This window comes from Pyxicephalus adspersus, chromosome Z (assembly GCF_032062135.1).
Source record: "Pyxicephalus adspersus chromosome Z, UCB_Pads_2.0, whole genome shotgun sequence".
Taxonomy (NCBI): domain Eukaryota; kingdom Metazoa; phylum Chordata; class Amphibia; order Anura; family Pyxicephalidae; genus Pyxicephalus; species Pyxicephalus adspersus.
Window position 1 is genome coordinate 77,166,959 of NC_092871.1, and position 15,973 is coordinate 77,182,931.

Here is a 15,973-nt window from a genome sequence, read left to right on the forward strand (position 1 = left end):
ATGACTGGTGACACAAGAAGAGGGAAAGATGAAAGCTACACTGCATAGACTCTGGTCAATGCATTCCCTCTGTCTACTGAAATACTTTCTAAGATTACACACAGTATTTGTATATCACTGACATATTACGCAGCGCTGCACAAAGTCCATAATCATGTCACCAGCTGTCCCTCAAAGGAGCTCACAATCTAATGTCTCTACCATAGTCATATGTCTTTATTACAGTCTAAGGTCAGTTTAGGGGGAAGCTAATTAACCTAACTGCATGTTTTTGGAATGTGGAAGGAAACCAGAGTACCCGGAGGAAACCAACAGACATGGGAGAACCTGCAAACTCCATGCAGATAGTTTACTGGCTAAGATTTAAAACTGTGACTTAGCGCTGCAAAGGCCAGAGGGCTAACCACTGAGCCACCGTGCTGCCCATCTATCTGGTGCTATCTATCAGTGACTTACAGTAAATCAGTTGCAAATAATTCAAATGACTGACTACAACACAATATTAATGTTTGCTGGATAGGATTAGCAGCTCACATGAACCTTTTGCCAATAGATCTAAATAGAACTGATTATTCCCAAGGAAGTGTTTTCCAACCAGGGTTCCACTGAACCCAAAGGAAGAGTCTCCCCCAGGATATGTTTCAGTGAATGTGATAGGTTTCAGATTCACTGCCTTATAAATAGAACGCTAGGTGGCTGATATATTAAATACAGACATCTTATTACAAGGTCACATATAGGCTATAGTATAAGATACATGAGCAGTTCTTTTTTCCATCCTATTTCCAGCTCAATAGAAAAGTTCCTCCTTTTAGGGTAAATTCTAAGTCATCATAAAGATCCAACCTAGTTATTATTCCGCTCCACTCTATAAGGTATCACTTAGTTGGTTAGGAAATAACAGCCATAAACCAAACAGATAGTTACATGACCCTCTATGACCTCATTGAAGAACTATCACTTTTCTTGTAGCTTCTTGCTCCAAAGTTTCACTCACCTTCCAGTTCCCTGTCAAGATTAGTATGTGTCCCTTTTGTTTCCCACAAAAGTTACTGTACACTCCTACACAGTTCAATAACTGCAATCTTCTAAACTACCAAAATATTGGGAAATATTGGGAGAATATTTTGTAAGGCTAATGTAAGATGAATGACGTTGCTGCACATCACCAGCAGAAATCTTTGAAATTTCTTCTTTGTCCTGAATGCTGCCGAGCATGACTGCTAGCAACGTGTCACCAATTAGGTGACATGCAATTTCATCCTGATCCTGGTAATTAGTGTCCAGGACTAAGATCACAGGTATGACATGGCCTTTAGGCCCCTTTTGTTTATTTTTTAAAACCCAACAAATATAAAGAGCCATTATTCAGAAATTTTGTAAACAGTCACCTTTAGAGATATCTAATCTTTGAATTTCTGACCAACAGGTCAACATGTATGTTTGCACTTATAAAACAAATGTAACAATGTAAGCTGTATGATATATGGTTGTTTTTTAAATAAAAGATGATATATTAGTAAACTGAAGCTATGTGTAGGCATTCGTAGTAAGTCTATTACACAAACCTGATCATTAAACCGGAATGGCCAGCACATACAGCACCTAGAGGTGGTTTCTACCCATTTCATATTATTTCTACAAATATACTTTGACATGAGATGACAAGTGATTTGATAAGTTGCGGACAGACTTTACAACCACAAAGTAGGTAAAGTTATGGCTGCACATGTGTCTGTAATTTTAAAGGGTCACTGTGAGGTGCCAGCAGAAATCTCCAGAGAGGTAGGTATGTTATATTACACAGATCCTAGGAGCAAGAAGAGAGATCTGAGATACGATCACTTATCATTAAACAGGTAGACCTGTGCGGAAAAACATTTATTGATGGATTTACCAATTCATGTGCTACCTGCCAAAACACATCTTTTAATGTTTTTCCAAGTAAAAATTAAAAGAGTAAACTGTAGAAAAAAAATTAAAGGCAAGTTCACAAACTCTCTAAAATGTGCTTAGCATCCCTTTGTTAGCACCCTTGATCCCCAGGAAAATACTATCTAGCATAGGAGAAGGCAGCATGGCACCAGACTTTTACAGTTCAATATGTAAACAATTCAGAAATCCACTACAGCTGAAGAAGGTGAGTTATCACCTGGTGGGGTGATCTATATCTATGTATATCTATATACATATTCTTTATATTATTCATGTTCTTTATATTATTCTCCTCTTTCCCTAAATAAGAACCCGGTGGCAGCATAGTGGCTCAGAGGCTAAGACTCTCAGGAATACTATGGTCCTGGGTTTGAATCTAGGATCTGAACAAAGTTTGTAGCTTGCATAGATTTCCTCAAACCACTCTAGTTTCCTCCCACATCATACTTATAGTTTAATTAGGTTCCCTAAAACTAGCCTTAAACTGTGTGAAGGACATTAGACTTTGATCCTGACAAGGACATTAGACTGTGAGCTCCTCTAAAGAACAGTAAGTGGCATGATTTTGGTCTCTAAAGTGCTGCATAATGTTAGCACCATATAAATACATTATGAAAACTGCAGTCTCCATTTTTTTTCTGATGCCAAATCCACACGAAAGGCTCCTGGGTATTTAGCAGACAGTTGCCAACTGCCAATCAGTTAAAAAGTATGAGATTCAGAGGCGGTTTTGATAGGTGACTATAAGATATATGTAAACTGCCCGCCATGGATCATGCAAAGCAGCATCTGGTTGTATTTACTGCATGTGTGTGTAATATGTTGGCGCTATATAAATCCTGTTTATTAATAATAATAATATTCTGACAGATGGCCACGATTGCATGCAGCTATATCCATTCCACAACTGTCCGTGTGAGCCTTAAAGCCACCCAACCTTTAAAAACACTTCTAGTTTAGAAAAATTTGTAGGTCAGGTTTCACATATTACATCTTTGACATCTGTATAAGACTTTTAAAAAAGTATAGTTAAATGAAACAAATACAAAGTGTGTATTGAAATCTGCAGGAACACGTCATGCTTAGGTAAGTTTCTTGGAGAGGTTTCATATACTTTTCACCTATAAAATCAACAAAACATGTAATTTTACCAGACGCACCCAAACTTTTTGAATATCTAAATCCTTTGAATCTAATGCTTCGCTGTGATTGCAGTGCCCTGAATACAGAAGAGATCCTTGTGCATGTAGGCACCTGTTATGCAGCAAAGGCTGCCAAACACTGCATGAAATAAGCCAGCACCCACTCCTTCCCTCTGGAAAGATGTTCTACAAGGCACAATCACCCACACACACACTGACATATGTTGTTTAATTGAAGATAGCGCACAAACAGGAAAAATACTCTGCAGCAACCCGGTAGTAGATGTTCTGCTAGGGACCCGATAATGTTGAACAAAAACACATAGATGTAAACGGAGTTGCGGAGCCTTACCTGCGATGTTCTGGCGTCTGCTTTCATCCAGGTGACTTGATATAGCATCCCCCATGGCCTTGCAGAGAGCTCAGCAGGTCCTACAAGGAAGAGAAAGCTGAGATTTAGAGGCAGCACCGATTTTTAGAGTGAGAAAAGAAGGAGGGATCAGTCAGGGACGGCGATGGAGACGCAAGTTGTCATGGTAGTGAAGACAAAAAGATGGCATGAGAGCACAACCAGAGGCGTTCAATAGAAAAAGAGTAAGGAAGTCACTGATAGGAAAAACAGCTGGTATGAGGACGTGCCAACAGGAAATAGCACAGTTTTAGTTAGAGTACAGAAACATGCCTCTACTTCATAAACAGAAATAAAGCATTGACCATCGAAAGTAGCCACAAATATGTAACAGCATCGGCTTCCAACAAAGAGAGGAACAGAAATATGAGAAGAGGTTTGGCTACAAAATTCAAGTGGATCAGAGAGCCTTCCGTGAGGATTTAGTTTGTTTATTTCTGCACTTGATAGAATTCAAGTGTATCTAAACCCAAGAGCAAATATTTAGTACATTGCCGCTTAGTCCTTAGATGTGACGGCTGCATTAGTTTTCCTTATCAGACTTTTACTTATTATTACACAGTATTTATACAGCGTCGACATATTACGCAGCGCTATACAAAGTCCATAGTCATATCACTAGCTGTCCCTCAAAGGGGCTCACAATCTAATGTCCCTACCATAGTCATATGTCTTTATTATAGTGTAAGGGCAATTTGAGGGAAGCCAAAAAACTTAAGTGCATGTTTTTGGAATGTGGGAAGAAACCAAAGTACCTGAAAAAAAAAAAACATGCAAACACGGGGAGAACCAGCAAACTCCACGCATATAGAGTTCTGGCTGACATTCAAACCCGGGACCTAGCGCTGCAAAGGCCAAAGGGCTAACCTCTGAGCCACCGTGCTGCTCATCTCTCTAGCTCTATCTAGCAGTGACTTAAAAAGAATACAGATTAGAATAAATCTGTTGCAAATTAATTAGAATGACTGACTTTTTTTTTTAAAGCCCCTCGCTGGCTCAAGCATTCCATTTAGGCTAAGCATGCCTAAATCTTTGCACAACTTATAGTCCAAAAGTAGGTATTTGCACATAATGTATACAGTACTTTGAGGATCCAGGTGATTATACATCACTGGAATCTGCTGACATTGTATGATACCTGGTACCTTACTGAAGGCTTATTCTGTATATTCGTAGCATACCTGTACTTTAAAGCTGTGTATAATTATTACAAATTTATATATATATATATATATATATATATATATATATATATATATATATATATATATATATAAAATCCCCCCAGAGGCTTTTCCCCAGGTGTTCCGCCCAGCACTCCTGACTACCCTGCCATGTGTTCTGAATGAATAACAGCTTTTTGACCACCCAGCTACAGCTTCCTCACTACCCGGCTGAAAAAAATTTCTAGGAACACGTGCAAGATATCCTCAGGTGTCCGTGTTTTCAACAATAATGGGCAGAAAGACAAAACTGTGCACACCTATGCATTATGGTAAAGCACATTGCTGTGACTTAAAACGTGTGTTTTCCATGAGTGCAATGATCTCAATGGTCCTAAAACAACTCTTCCCCCTAAAAAAAAAATTTTTTTTAAAATGAGGCTATTGCTAAAGTGACTCAACACATACCTCCCTTGCAGGTGGCAGGGCCTAATTTTATTCTTTTTTAAGGGATATGGGGTGGAAAAAACATCTGGAAGTGTGTCTGACACCTGTCCCAGTAAAGTTGCTTTTGTGGGCCACAATGTCACAGACAGAATTGTATCACATGCTAAGAATTCTTCAACCATCACAACTCTTAAAGAGCACAAAATCAGGCAGCCACCGCCCAAGAGGTGTTAGGAGTCTACTTTTGAAGAGCCTACAAGTCACATTTTTTACATTGAAAGGAGTTGCTTTAGTGCATGTCTTTATGTCAAAAAAGTGCACGGATTGCAAAAACAACAAAAAACAAAACACACACACACGCAAACACACTGGAATGCAGCACAGCATGCTTTCTTCTCCAGTGGTACTTTACTACATAGGTGTAAAAATCAATGAGTAAAAGAAAATGTTGGGCCAGACTAAAATATTCAATCAATTCCCCCTAATTGTTCTCTATTGTTTTCATAAAGATAAAGTCGGGGCCACAGTTCACAGCACGTGCAGAGACCATGCAAACGTAGTGTATGTAACAAAAATCTTTTAAGAATACATTGTCAGCCACCTGCCTGCAGTTATCTTATGCATTCTTCTGCAACATCTCTTCAGTCATGCTTAAACTACAAGTCCCAGCATGCATACTATTTGTTGTCAACCTCCCACTGCAACCCAAACATATACAAATTCCAAAGAATATTTGTATGTGTGATGAACACCACATGGGAAGATTCTTCAGTGTACTTTTTGGAAAAGCAAGGGGCATGCAACAGGCTGTGGATGTCACTTTGTGAGCTACAATGCATTGCTGTAGGAATTTCTGGCCAATGCAATACCTGGAATCAGCACCACAAAGGGAGAACTGTGCAGGTGGTATGCAATGCAGTAAAATGTAATATATGCAACAGATTCCTGTTGCTTGAAATTATCATTTTTCATCATTTCCAATGACTGGAGAATGCACTACACTGAGCAGTCACCAGAACTCAATCACTAATACACTAGGACAATGGGTGAATGACATTGGAGTACGGCTATACACGTGAATTTGTGTATACATAGCTTGACACACAGCAAGCACATCTATTATAGTGTGCACATAGCCCTAGAGCAGTGGCTGTCAAACTCTGGCCCGAGGGCCAAATCTGGCTCTCAAGGTCCTTTTTTTGGGTCCCCCCAAAGACTTCCGAAAATGAACTACATCTGGCCTGCCTGCCCGCGTTACCACCTCACATCATCATTTTCAATACATGCAATACAAAGACATTATTGCTGTACACCCATCATGTGACACAAAGCCTAGGCAATGATCACATGGTGCCTGACTACCAGTGGCATGGTGTTTGTTTCAATCCATTAGAGAGTGCATAAGTGTAATATTTAGTGTCAGACAAACTTGTGATGTGAGAAGATGTACAACACACAGGCTGCAAAGATTGATAGAAATGAGTCTTTTCAACCCTAAAGTGTATGCAGAGGGGTTTGTTTTTGTTAGTTATGAATGAAGTAGTAAACTTCCTCAATTTTTTCAATAAATTTCAAGTTTGGCCCTGGACTTGGTCTAAGTTTTTAATTTCGGCCCTCTTGTATTTGAGATTGACACACCTGTCCTAGCGGATCAGGAAGCAGCATGGACTTTTACAATGCGGACTGTAAATTCATTCTGCATCTTAAAGTTTATCTCTGCAAAGAAGTGACTCATAAAACTAACCCAAGAAGTGATCAGTATGCACAGTACAGTGCCTGAAAAGCATTTTGAATAATGTCAAAACGGGCTGGCATTGGGAGTTGCAAAATGTGAAGCTGCACAAGGGCCCTGGACCCTACTCATTCCAACAGACACTCCCAGAAGGGCCCCAGATCAGTTCTGATAAGGGACCCACTATTGTGGGTGCCTTGTCTACCACTGCTTCAAAGTAAGACCATCGTCATCCTAACTTTTACATTCTTAATAGTACAGCACAGGTTCCCATCAGAAAATGCAGGGGAGTCCATTGGGACTGCCTGTAGGACAGCCAATGGAGAAAAGTGTGCAGAGGAAACCTGAACGTTGCTTAAAAAGAATTGGGCAAGTTTGAATAAGATGAGTTTTATGATTTATAAACTAAATGGCAGGTAAATGAATACAAGTATCAATATAAAGATTTTAGTTTCTCCAAAATATAACCAATACAGATGGTTGGAGGCTTGCTGGCTTCCATGGGGTGAGGCAATATATCAAAAGTATGCTTCTGATATCTGGAGGCTGCAAAGTGCAGACCCATACAGGTGACATAACCTCTATCTCCTCACATACATTTATTACTTTTGTCTTTCCTGTGACTTTATAAAAGCTTTTCCCATCAAGAAAGGAATTCAGAAATTCAGGAAATGATTGGTAACCTTGATCAGTTCATAAAACCAGGGACTTGTGTTCATAAATTATCCAAACCAAACACAGACCCAGGAAAACGGGACAGGAATACAACAAAACAAAGTATTGGGTTAAAGTGAGTTGTTGTTATTGGGCTGAGTAATAGATTTGGGAAGGAGGGGGCAGACTGGTCTGGCTGCTTCCCAGAGAGACAAACTGAGAGCAGAATGTGTCTGACCTCCACACCCTGACAGCCCAATTCTCCTCTCTCAGCCTCTATCTCCTCTCATTGCCTTCCCTGGTCGCAGCTTTCATGCCCCTCTGCCTGCAGCACCCACCTCAGTATCTACCCCATCCACATCCCCCATGCCCCTCTGCCTGCAGCACCCACCCAGTATCTACCCCATCCACATCCCCCATGCCCCTCTGCCTGCAGCACCCACCTCAGTATCTACCCCATCCACATCCCCCATGCCCCTCGGTCTGTACTGTCCACAGCCTCCACTTCCCACATAGGTATCTACCCCAGCCACAGCTTCCCCTCTGCCTGCCTTGTCTGCTGCCTCCATGTCCCTCTGCCCACCAGTCTACAGCCTCCATGCCTGCCCCATTCGTAGCATTCACCTCCCACCTCAGTATCTACCCCATCCTCAGCTTCCATGCCCCTCTATCTGCCCTCTCCGCAGCCTCCATGCCCCTCTGTCTGCCCTCTCCGCAGCCTCCATGCCCCTCTGTCTGCCCTCTCCGCAGCCTCCATGCCCCTCTCCCTCTGTCTGCCCTCTCCGCAGCCTCCATTGCCCTCTGTCTGCCCTCTCCGCAGCCTCCATTGCCCTCTGTCTGCCCTCTCTGCAGCCTCCAGTCTCCTTATTCTGTACCCCTGGTCTGCAGTTTCTGCTTGTCTGCCCCAACTGTTCTCCCTGCTGGGTATTTGCCCCATACACGGCCTCCCTCATCTCTCCCTGCCCCGTGTACAGTTCCCTTTCTCTGGCTGTGCTGTGATTTTGCTGATCTTTTCCTCATCCTCATCCTCTCCTTCTCTCTCTGTACAGAATGGATTAGGGATGGCAACTTAGTAACTCTCCGTCCTGTGCGCCCCACACACACAATACACACATAATGCATAATACACACATAATACACAAAGCACACAACACACACATATACTACACACAGCACACAATACACACACATATTATACACACACATGACATACACACAGCACACAATACATAGCACACACTCCACACACACAATACACACAGCATATACACACACAGCACACACTACACAGCCATGTGACACACAGCATAGAAAGGCTCCCCAGCCCCTGACACCCGGCCTGTACCTCCTGTGGGGATCCTGTGTGTGTGTGTGTGTCGGGCTTCTCCTCGGTCAGTGTGACACACCCAGCCGTGTCTCCTCTCTCACCCTCGGCCTCCTCCCTCAGCTTCCACTCCTCCAGCTCCTCTCCCCTCCCTGTTCCTCTCCACAAACACTTTTTGTATCTTTCCGATTTCTCTGCTCACCTTGGAGAAAAGGTCATTAAAGGTTCGAAGGGGTCCTGTGAGGGAGCAGCCTGGACCCTGGAAACCATGACATGTATTTGGGGAGAGCAGTGGGGTGATTTGTGTCCCCATAGGTCAGGCCGATCGCATTGTCCCCTCCGGGCCCTATACAACAATGTCCCTTGGATCAATGAGACCCCCAATTTTTTGTGGCAGATCCACCGAATCAAAAGTTCAAAAAACTAAGCGCACATATATTCTGCCCATCTCATACCATGTGGGGTGGGAATGGGGGGAAACCCAAGGACAGGTGGGAGCTCCGGGTCAGATTTGTATGATCTTTCATACACATCGCACAGCGTTTAATCTCCAAATTCAATTCAGATTCACTTTGAATTGATCATTATATTGGATCAGAGCTACAAATCGAGCTATGTGTACACAGCCTATTAGAAAGGTCAGTAAAATGCAGACGGTGACCCCTGACGGTGCGCTGACTTTTTCAATAATAGAGGGTCATGGGTGCCTAAAAAGTAGCCTGAGATTTTTTTCCACTGCAAATAGTTGTTTGCTATCATTATTTTTTCTGCTGTAAATTGCTGAGTCCAGCCCAGCGCCAGAATTATTTATTATCTGCACCATCAATGGACACCCAATAGCCGAAGAAAGCAAACGCTGGCCCATAAAAGGAGGCTGAGAGGATGGCAGCAATGGCGGACGTGTATCTGTCATTGCTGGAGGACAAACTAAGGGCAGGTTTAGACTTGAGGTGAGAACAAGTAATCCAGGGCCAACTCTTGTACTAAAACTTTGGTTCATAAACAATCAGCATTTGCAGAATCGACAGCAACATTCATTCCCTATTGGGCTGCATTTCCCCCAAAGCAGCAATTCACTGGCATGAGAAGTGGTAACCACACTTCAACCTCACTGCCCATCTGAATATAGCCCTCAAGGTAAGTTTTTCGCTAACTATGGCAAGTGCCATGTGTCAATAGGTATAAAATCAAACGTGTAATAAAACATCAACATTTTATTTAGGCATTTATATAGCACAATGACAACGAGGAAAGAAGAACCAAGGAGGACAAATAAAAGCAGAATAAGCTTCAGTTTAAATTTGTGATGGGCTTGTAGTTGGCAGAGTTTACAATCTAGGAGTTTTCCCATATATTTATAAATAAATGATCTATCAGCCAGCACAGAAGAAAATTAGTAAATTCTATTATGAGATTTGAGAACAATACTTTTGAATGTTCAGTAAAACAAAAACAGCAATGGTCTGTTATACTGACATCTATATCTGAAAACATAAAACATATTATGGACTCGTCTCTAAGCTAAGGACTCAGAACCATCTCTCTTTATTATATTCAAAAATCTAAAAGTTATCACAAATCAATCTTTTATACCCTCATATAAGTTAAACAGTACCACCATAGGAAGGGACTGCAGTCACATGACAAACACATGTTAAATTATTTTTATTATTAATATTAATAAACAGGATTTATATAGCACCAACATATTACGCAGCGCTGTACATTAAATAGGGGTTGCAGAGGACAGACACAGGACACAGGAGGAGGAGAGGACTCTGCCCCAAAGAGCTTACAATCTAGAAGGTGGGTGAAGTATCACACAATAGGAGGGGAGATATGGAATGGTGGGTGAGTAGTGACGATTTTTAGAAACAGACGGGTAGGTAAGTTCGAAAAGATGGGTTTCAGGAACTCTTTTAAATAAACAGAATAGGAGGAGGAAGACTCAAAGAGTCGGGGCAGCTCTAGAAAAGTCTTGGAGCCGTACATGTGATGAGGTTATGGGTGAGGAAGTCATTAGTAGGTCATTGAAGGTCATGTTAAATGCTATAATTCGAAATGCTGGTTGGCATACAAGCCTAAAAAAAACAAGTAACCAATTAGATTGAGGCTCTTGAACCATACACATAAATAACAATAATATTACCAAATCTCTTGTACCCCCAATAATAGGAACCTCAGATATTACCCAAAGAATAGAAAACCAGCTGCAGAGAATATTTTAGGAAAGCCCTGCCAAGAATCTGCCTTGCTGATTCGATTTAGCCAAAACCATGTAAAAAAGACAATCTCTATGATTTACCCTGTTTTGGGGTGAATCAGGCCAGGTCTCAATCAGGGCCCCAATGTTCATGTCTCTGAAACATTCAGGTAAATGCTTGGTGTATAGCCAGCCTTTGATCATTTAGACTTTGTTATGGGGGGTGCAGATGGGCTCCGATCTGAACCCCCCACCCTCCCTCCACAGCAAGGAAGCAGATTTCTTGCCAGATATTAAAATTATTCTTCAATTGACTGACCATAAAAAATGAACTTTGTCAACTTATTGTAAAACATGTAATATATAATGTAACACATACCGGTAATGATAATTTTTGATGGGTTTTTAACATTTTTAACACTCTAAACTCCCCACCAACTACCAGAGAATAGCATAAAGCAGAAATTTTCTGTTGATCTGTAACATGTATCCTGACACTACTATGCTCAGGGGAAACATGTTTCTTTAACATAAACTTCTGCACTTATGTACAAGTACTTTACTTAGTGACATAGTCCCTGAAAGTAATATATTCTGTAATACTTTTGCGAATTCAACTTTCCTAACTGGTATTTTTAAAATAAAACACGCCCTCCAGTGGACGATTCTCTAATTCCAATTTAAGTTTGTGAAATGCCAAATGTGGATAAACTAAAAAATCAATTCCTAATGCTCAGATTTATGAATAAAACACTGGTTATGGATATTTACTGGATCAGTGAAGTAAGTTCACTTTTGTACATGCCAAGAATGACTGTCCCTGGGTTCTGATGAGCTACAGGGTCTGCTAATATATGATTTCTGGTTGTGCTGGATATCTGCACCCCAGCTGTGTGTTACAACTTTGTCTTGTTGTGATAAAGAAACCAGGGCACCAAACTGGCAATACCCATCATACACAGAAGTAATGGATACCAGTGGCAAGTTGCCTGTTGCACTTTAAGAAAGTAAAGATTTGACTCTCTTATCACTAAAAATATAATTTCCTATGTTTTGGCAGTTTGAGATTTGTAGTCTTCTGACTACAAGTGGCGTTTTCTACTCACATTACACAGTCATGGTCTACTGCTGTCATGATCAGACAAGAAATCACGTTGATAAATGCTGTGAAGCCAAATTGGCTGCAGAGGATCAGCAGCACTGGGATTCAAAAAAGGATAAAAAAAAAAACATGAAAACAAGGCAATAATTTATAATACTTGGAAAACTAATTGCCAACATACCAGACCTTACAGTAATTTTTTTTACCTTGCCCGTATCTAGGAATGATATCCCCTCCTCATTTGTTGGAGACATAACGTTATATTGAGCAATGGAGATAGACCTTTCATATGGTGTACAGTATCTCCTCCTCATTTGTTGGGGACATAACGTTATATTGAGCAATGGAGATAGACCTTTCATATGGTGTACAGTATCTCCTCCTCATTTGTTGGGGACATGACGTTATATTGAGGAATTGAGATGGACCTTTCATATGGTGTAGGACATGACGTTATATTGAGGAATGGAGATGGACCTTTCATATTCAGTACAGTATCTCCTCCTCATTTGTTGGGCACATGAGGTTTTATTGAGAAATGGAGATGGACCTTTCATATGGTGTACGGTATCTCCTCCTCATTTGTTGGGGATATGACGTTATATTGAGGAATGGAGATCAACCTTTCATATAATGTACGGAATCTCCTCCTCATTTGTTGGAGACATGACTTTTTATTGAAAAATGGCAGATTGGCAGATCCTTCCAGGCACATTGCCATGGGATGAAGAGCATGCAAAATCATTCAAGAAGTCACTTAAAGTGAAAATCTGCGACCAGGCAGGGCTTTATTGCAGAAAGAGACAGGCAATGTTCTCACTGCAATAAAACATACCCACCTGCCTGATCACTATCTTCATCTCAAATTGGATGCACAATCTCCCTGTGGCTGCCAAAACTAAATGAGCTCCCACAAGCCTGCGTGAGTGTATTGCAAGAGCATCTTCATGCAAGGTTTTTGGTGGCTCTGCATTTCACAAGAATGGAGAGGGATGGGGATATCATGCTAGGTGCTGCAGGATGACAGGGGTAGGTTGAGTATAATTTAAACTTTTCCATTGATGCATTTTTCATTAAGCAGTCTCTTCTGATTCAAAGTACATATCTTTGCCACCAAGTGAATGATGCTTTTGTTGCACTAAATTATATTATTACTTTCCGGCTTTCTGGGATGTGAAAAAGGGACACATTAGAGACCAAAGTGTGAAGGCAAAGGACACACCCTGGCCATGCTACTATTTATAAGGACCATGACGAATGAATAGGACAAAATTGACTAACCACAACTGCCTATTTCTACTAGTTTTCATTTCATACCAGCTTTTCTAAAAACAAATGGAATCATTCAAAGGCTAGATAAAGTTTTAGCATAGTAAAACTATTTTTTGTAGTAAAAATTACATTTTTCATAGAGGTCCTCACGCCAGACCAAAAAATGGACAATTGAGAAAAGCCTTATTAGATATTGGGGTACCTAGGACAAGATTAATGGGCCCCCAACTATCCCTTCCCCTGCCCAACCATACCTTTTGCCCCTTTCAGAATACCAATATCAGATTGCATGGAAGTGGTCGGTCCTTAAATGAGGAACTCTGCTCCATCTTTAGCCAGCTCTCCTACCTGTGCTATGTGCTGTCGTCACACATGCCTCATTGCCTACCCGGCCTTTTCCCTTTTCTGCACCTTGTCTTCTAGCTAACCCAAAATAACCGGGTCCTCTGTGCAGAGGCAGTAGGCCAGTCCCATAAACATGGCACGAGCATTCATCATCATCAAGAGGGAAATTGGATGTGTACAATAGGGATGACCTATTAAACCAAGGAGAATTTTTTAAGTGTTCTGGGTAGAGTTATCCAAAGTACATAAAACATTTTAGGATGCCTTCGTCCTCTCCTCCAGTATCACTGTCTGTATTAGTCTGTCATTTTCAACCCCTATTTAATGTAAAGCGCTGTGTAATATGTTGGCGCTATATAAATCCTGTTTATAAATAATAAAAATAATAATACTAATAATTCCTTGGGACTTGTTAAGTTAGTTAATGTGTGTCTGTATTTGATTTTCAGCATAGGATTTATTGTGCTTCCAGGGCACAGAATTTATAAGCTTTGGAAGAATCACGTTGCCTACAAAAAACAGAAAAGGTTACGTGTGCATGTTGTATGATGGTACAAGTATACAACTTTGGTTTTTAATCTCCTAAACATTACATTTTTATGATAATGTTTTATTTACAAAAACCCCAGCAAACCTGTTATGTTAAGTCAAAGCAACAGGGTGGATATAGATGGAGTAGGAGGTATGCTGGTGACGCTCAGAGAGTTCAGAAACAAATACTATGAGATGGACGAAGGAGAATGTTAGGAATGAAGTCTGAGAACCTAGGGCAGAAATGAGTGACATCACAGCCTTGGCTAACGACTTTTAAGAATGTAATGTTACATTTCTACTGAGATACACTGCAGAGATAGACAACCAGAAGACAACATTGAGTCTACAGCAAGATAATTCTAAGATAACACAGTATACTGATTACCCAAAATCAATCTAAGTATTGTAGTATTATCAGCAAGCATTGTTCTATATTTTAAACTTTATTTGAAAATATATTGACCCATTTGCCATGTTTAAAGAGAAGCTTCAGGCAAATATTTTTAAAACCACCATGTAAACCAAATATGAATCATTGAAAATATTAGAGTATATATACTATATATAGACTATAATAACCTTCTATATCACTATATGGCAATATTGATCAATGTTTTACATTCTAAAACCCCAAAATCCCCCAGAATTTTTTCAGGGGGATGCCATGTATGTTTTTCCTGTAGAAAAAAATTCACTTCTTTTAACGAAAATAAAATATAATTTTTATATAAAGAACAGTTATCCTTCCTGCCAAACCCTGTGAACAAAAGCAGACCATCCTTCCCTGGCCCATTTGATAATGTTTTTGATCAATATTACAATAGTAAATATGACTGATTTAAATCAAACCTTTGCAATCGACTACAAGTATGCAACCCACCATCTTGACACAAAAAGTAGGTTCAAAATCAATACGATAGCTAACCAAAAACAAAATCCTTGGCAAATCGATTATTGCCATTTTGCCCAAAAATAGGTTGGGATATTCAAAAAAGTAAATCAATATTTGAATGTAGTGATGGAAAAAATTCAATAGTGATTGGCTGGCGTAATGTAATCCCAGAGCAGTGACCTGTTACAATATTCATACAGCCACATTTCCACAGTCAACATTTTAATTTCGCCTGCCCATTTCTGCACAGCTGAGCCCCAGAGATTTATGTTCCCCATCTCCTGAGTGTCTTTTGTAACAGGCATTGACACATCATAGGAGTCTATGGGGCACACTGAGATTTGAAAATTGGGATTTTAGGTAGTGCAACTGTCAGGTTGTGATGGAGGCAATGGTGCCTAAAAATGTAAGCAAAGACAGGCACCTTCGTAGAAGTAGAGCCTTTTTGCAGCATGCCAGTGCTGCAACCCCTAAATAGTAATTTGATGATTGGTAATGATTAAGAAACAACAAGAAGGGCAAAAAGCATAGGTCCATCGGATAAATGATACAGAAACATGAAATCTCATACACTGCAGGTTCTCCTGTATCATTCTATCTCCAGCAGGGAATACAGTAATTAGCACAGTAGTGATATCATAGTTATAGCTACATAGGCTGACAAAAATACATAAGTTCCATCAAGTTTAACCACTAGGGAAATAAACATATCCCAGATAAAATCCTTATAGACATAGTTGGTCCAGAGGAAAGCAAAAACCCTGGTTCACTCCAACAGGGAAAAAAAATTGGATGTTACCGTACCTGGATTAACAGTTT

General features: G+C 40.4%; 1 protein-coding gene across 1 annotated transcript in view; it reads right to left on the bottom strand.

Annotated features, from left to right (window-relative positions):
- LOC140344199 (protein Niban 2-like) overlaps window positions 1–8,949 on the bottom strand; it is a 74,162-nt gene extending 65,213 nt beyond the window's left edge. Inside the window, exons 1-2 of the mRNA XM_072431192.1 lie at window positions 8,828–8,949; window positions 3,430–3,509 (exon numbers count right to left, since the gene is read on the bottom strand). Of these exons, the coding sequence (XP_072287293.1) occupies window positions 3,430–3,484 (55 nt within the window). The 5' untranslated portion in view covers window positions 3,485–3,509; window positions 8,828–8,949. The remainder of the gene's footprint in view (window positions 1–3,429; window positions 3,510–8,827) is intronic.
- Between the last annotated feature and the right edge of the window lie 7,024 nt (window positions 8,950–15,973).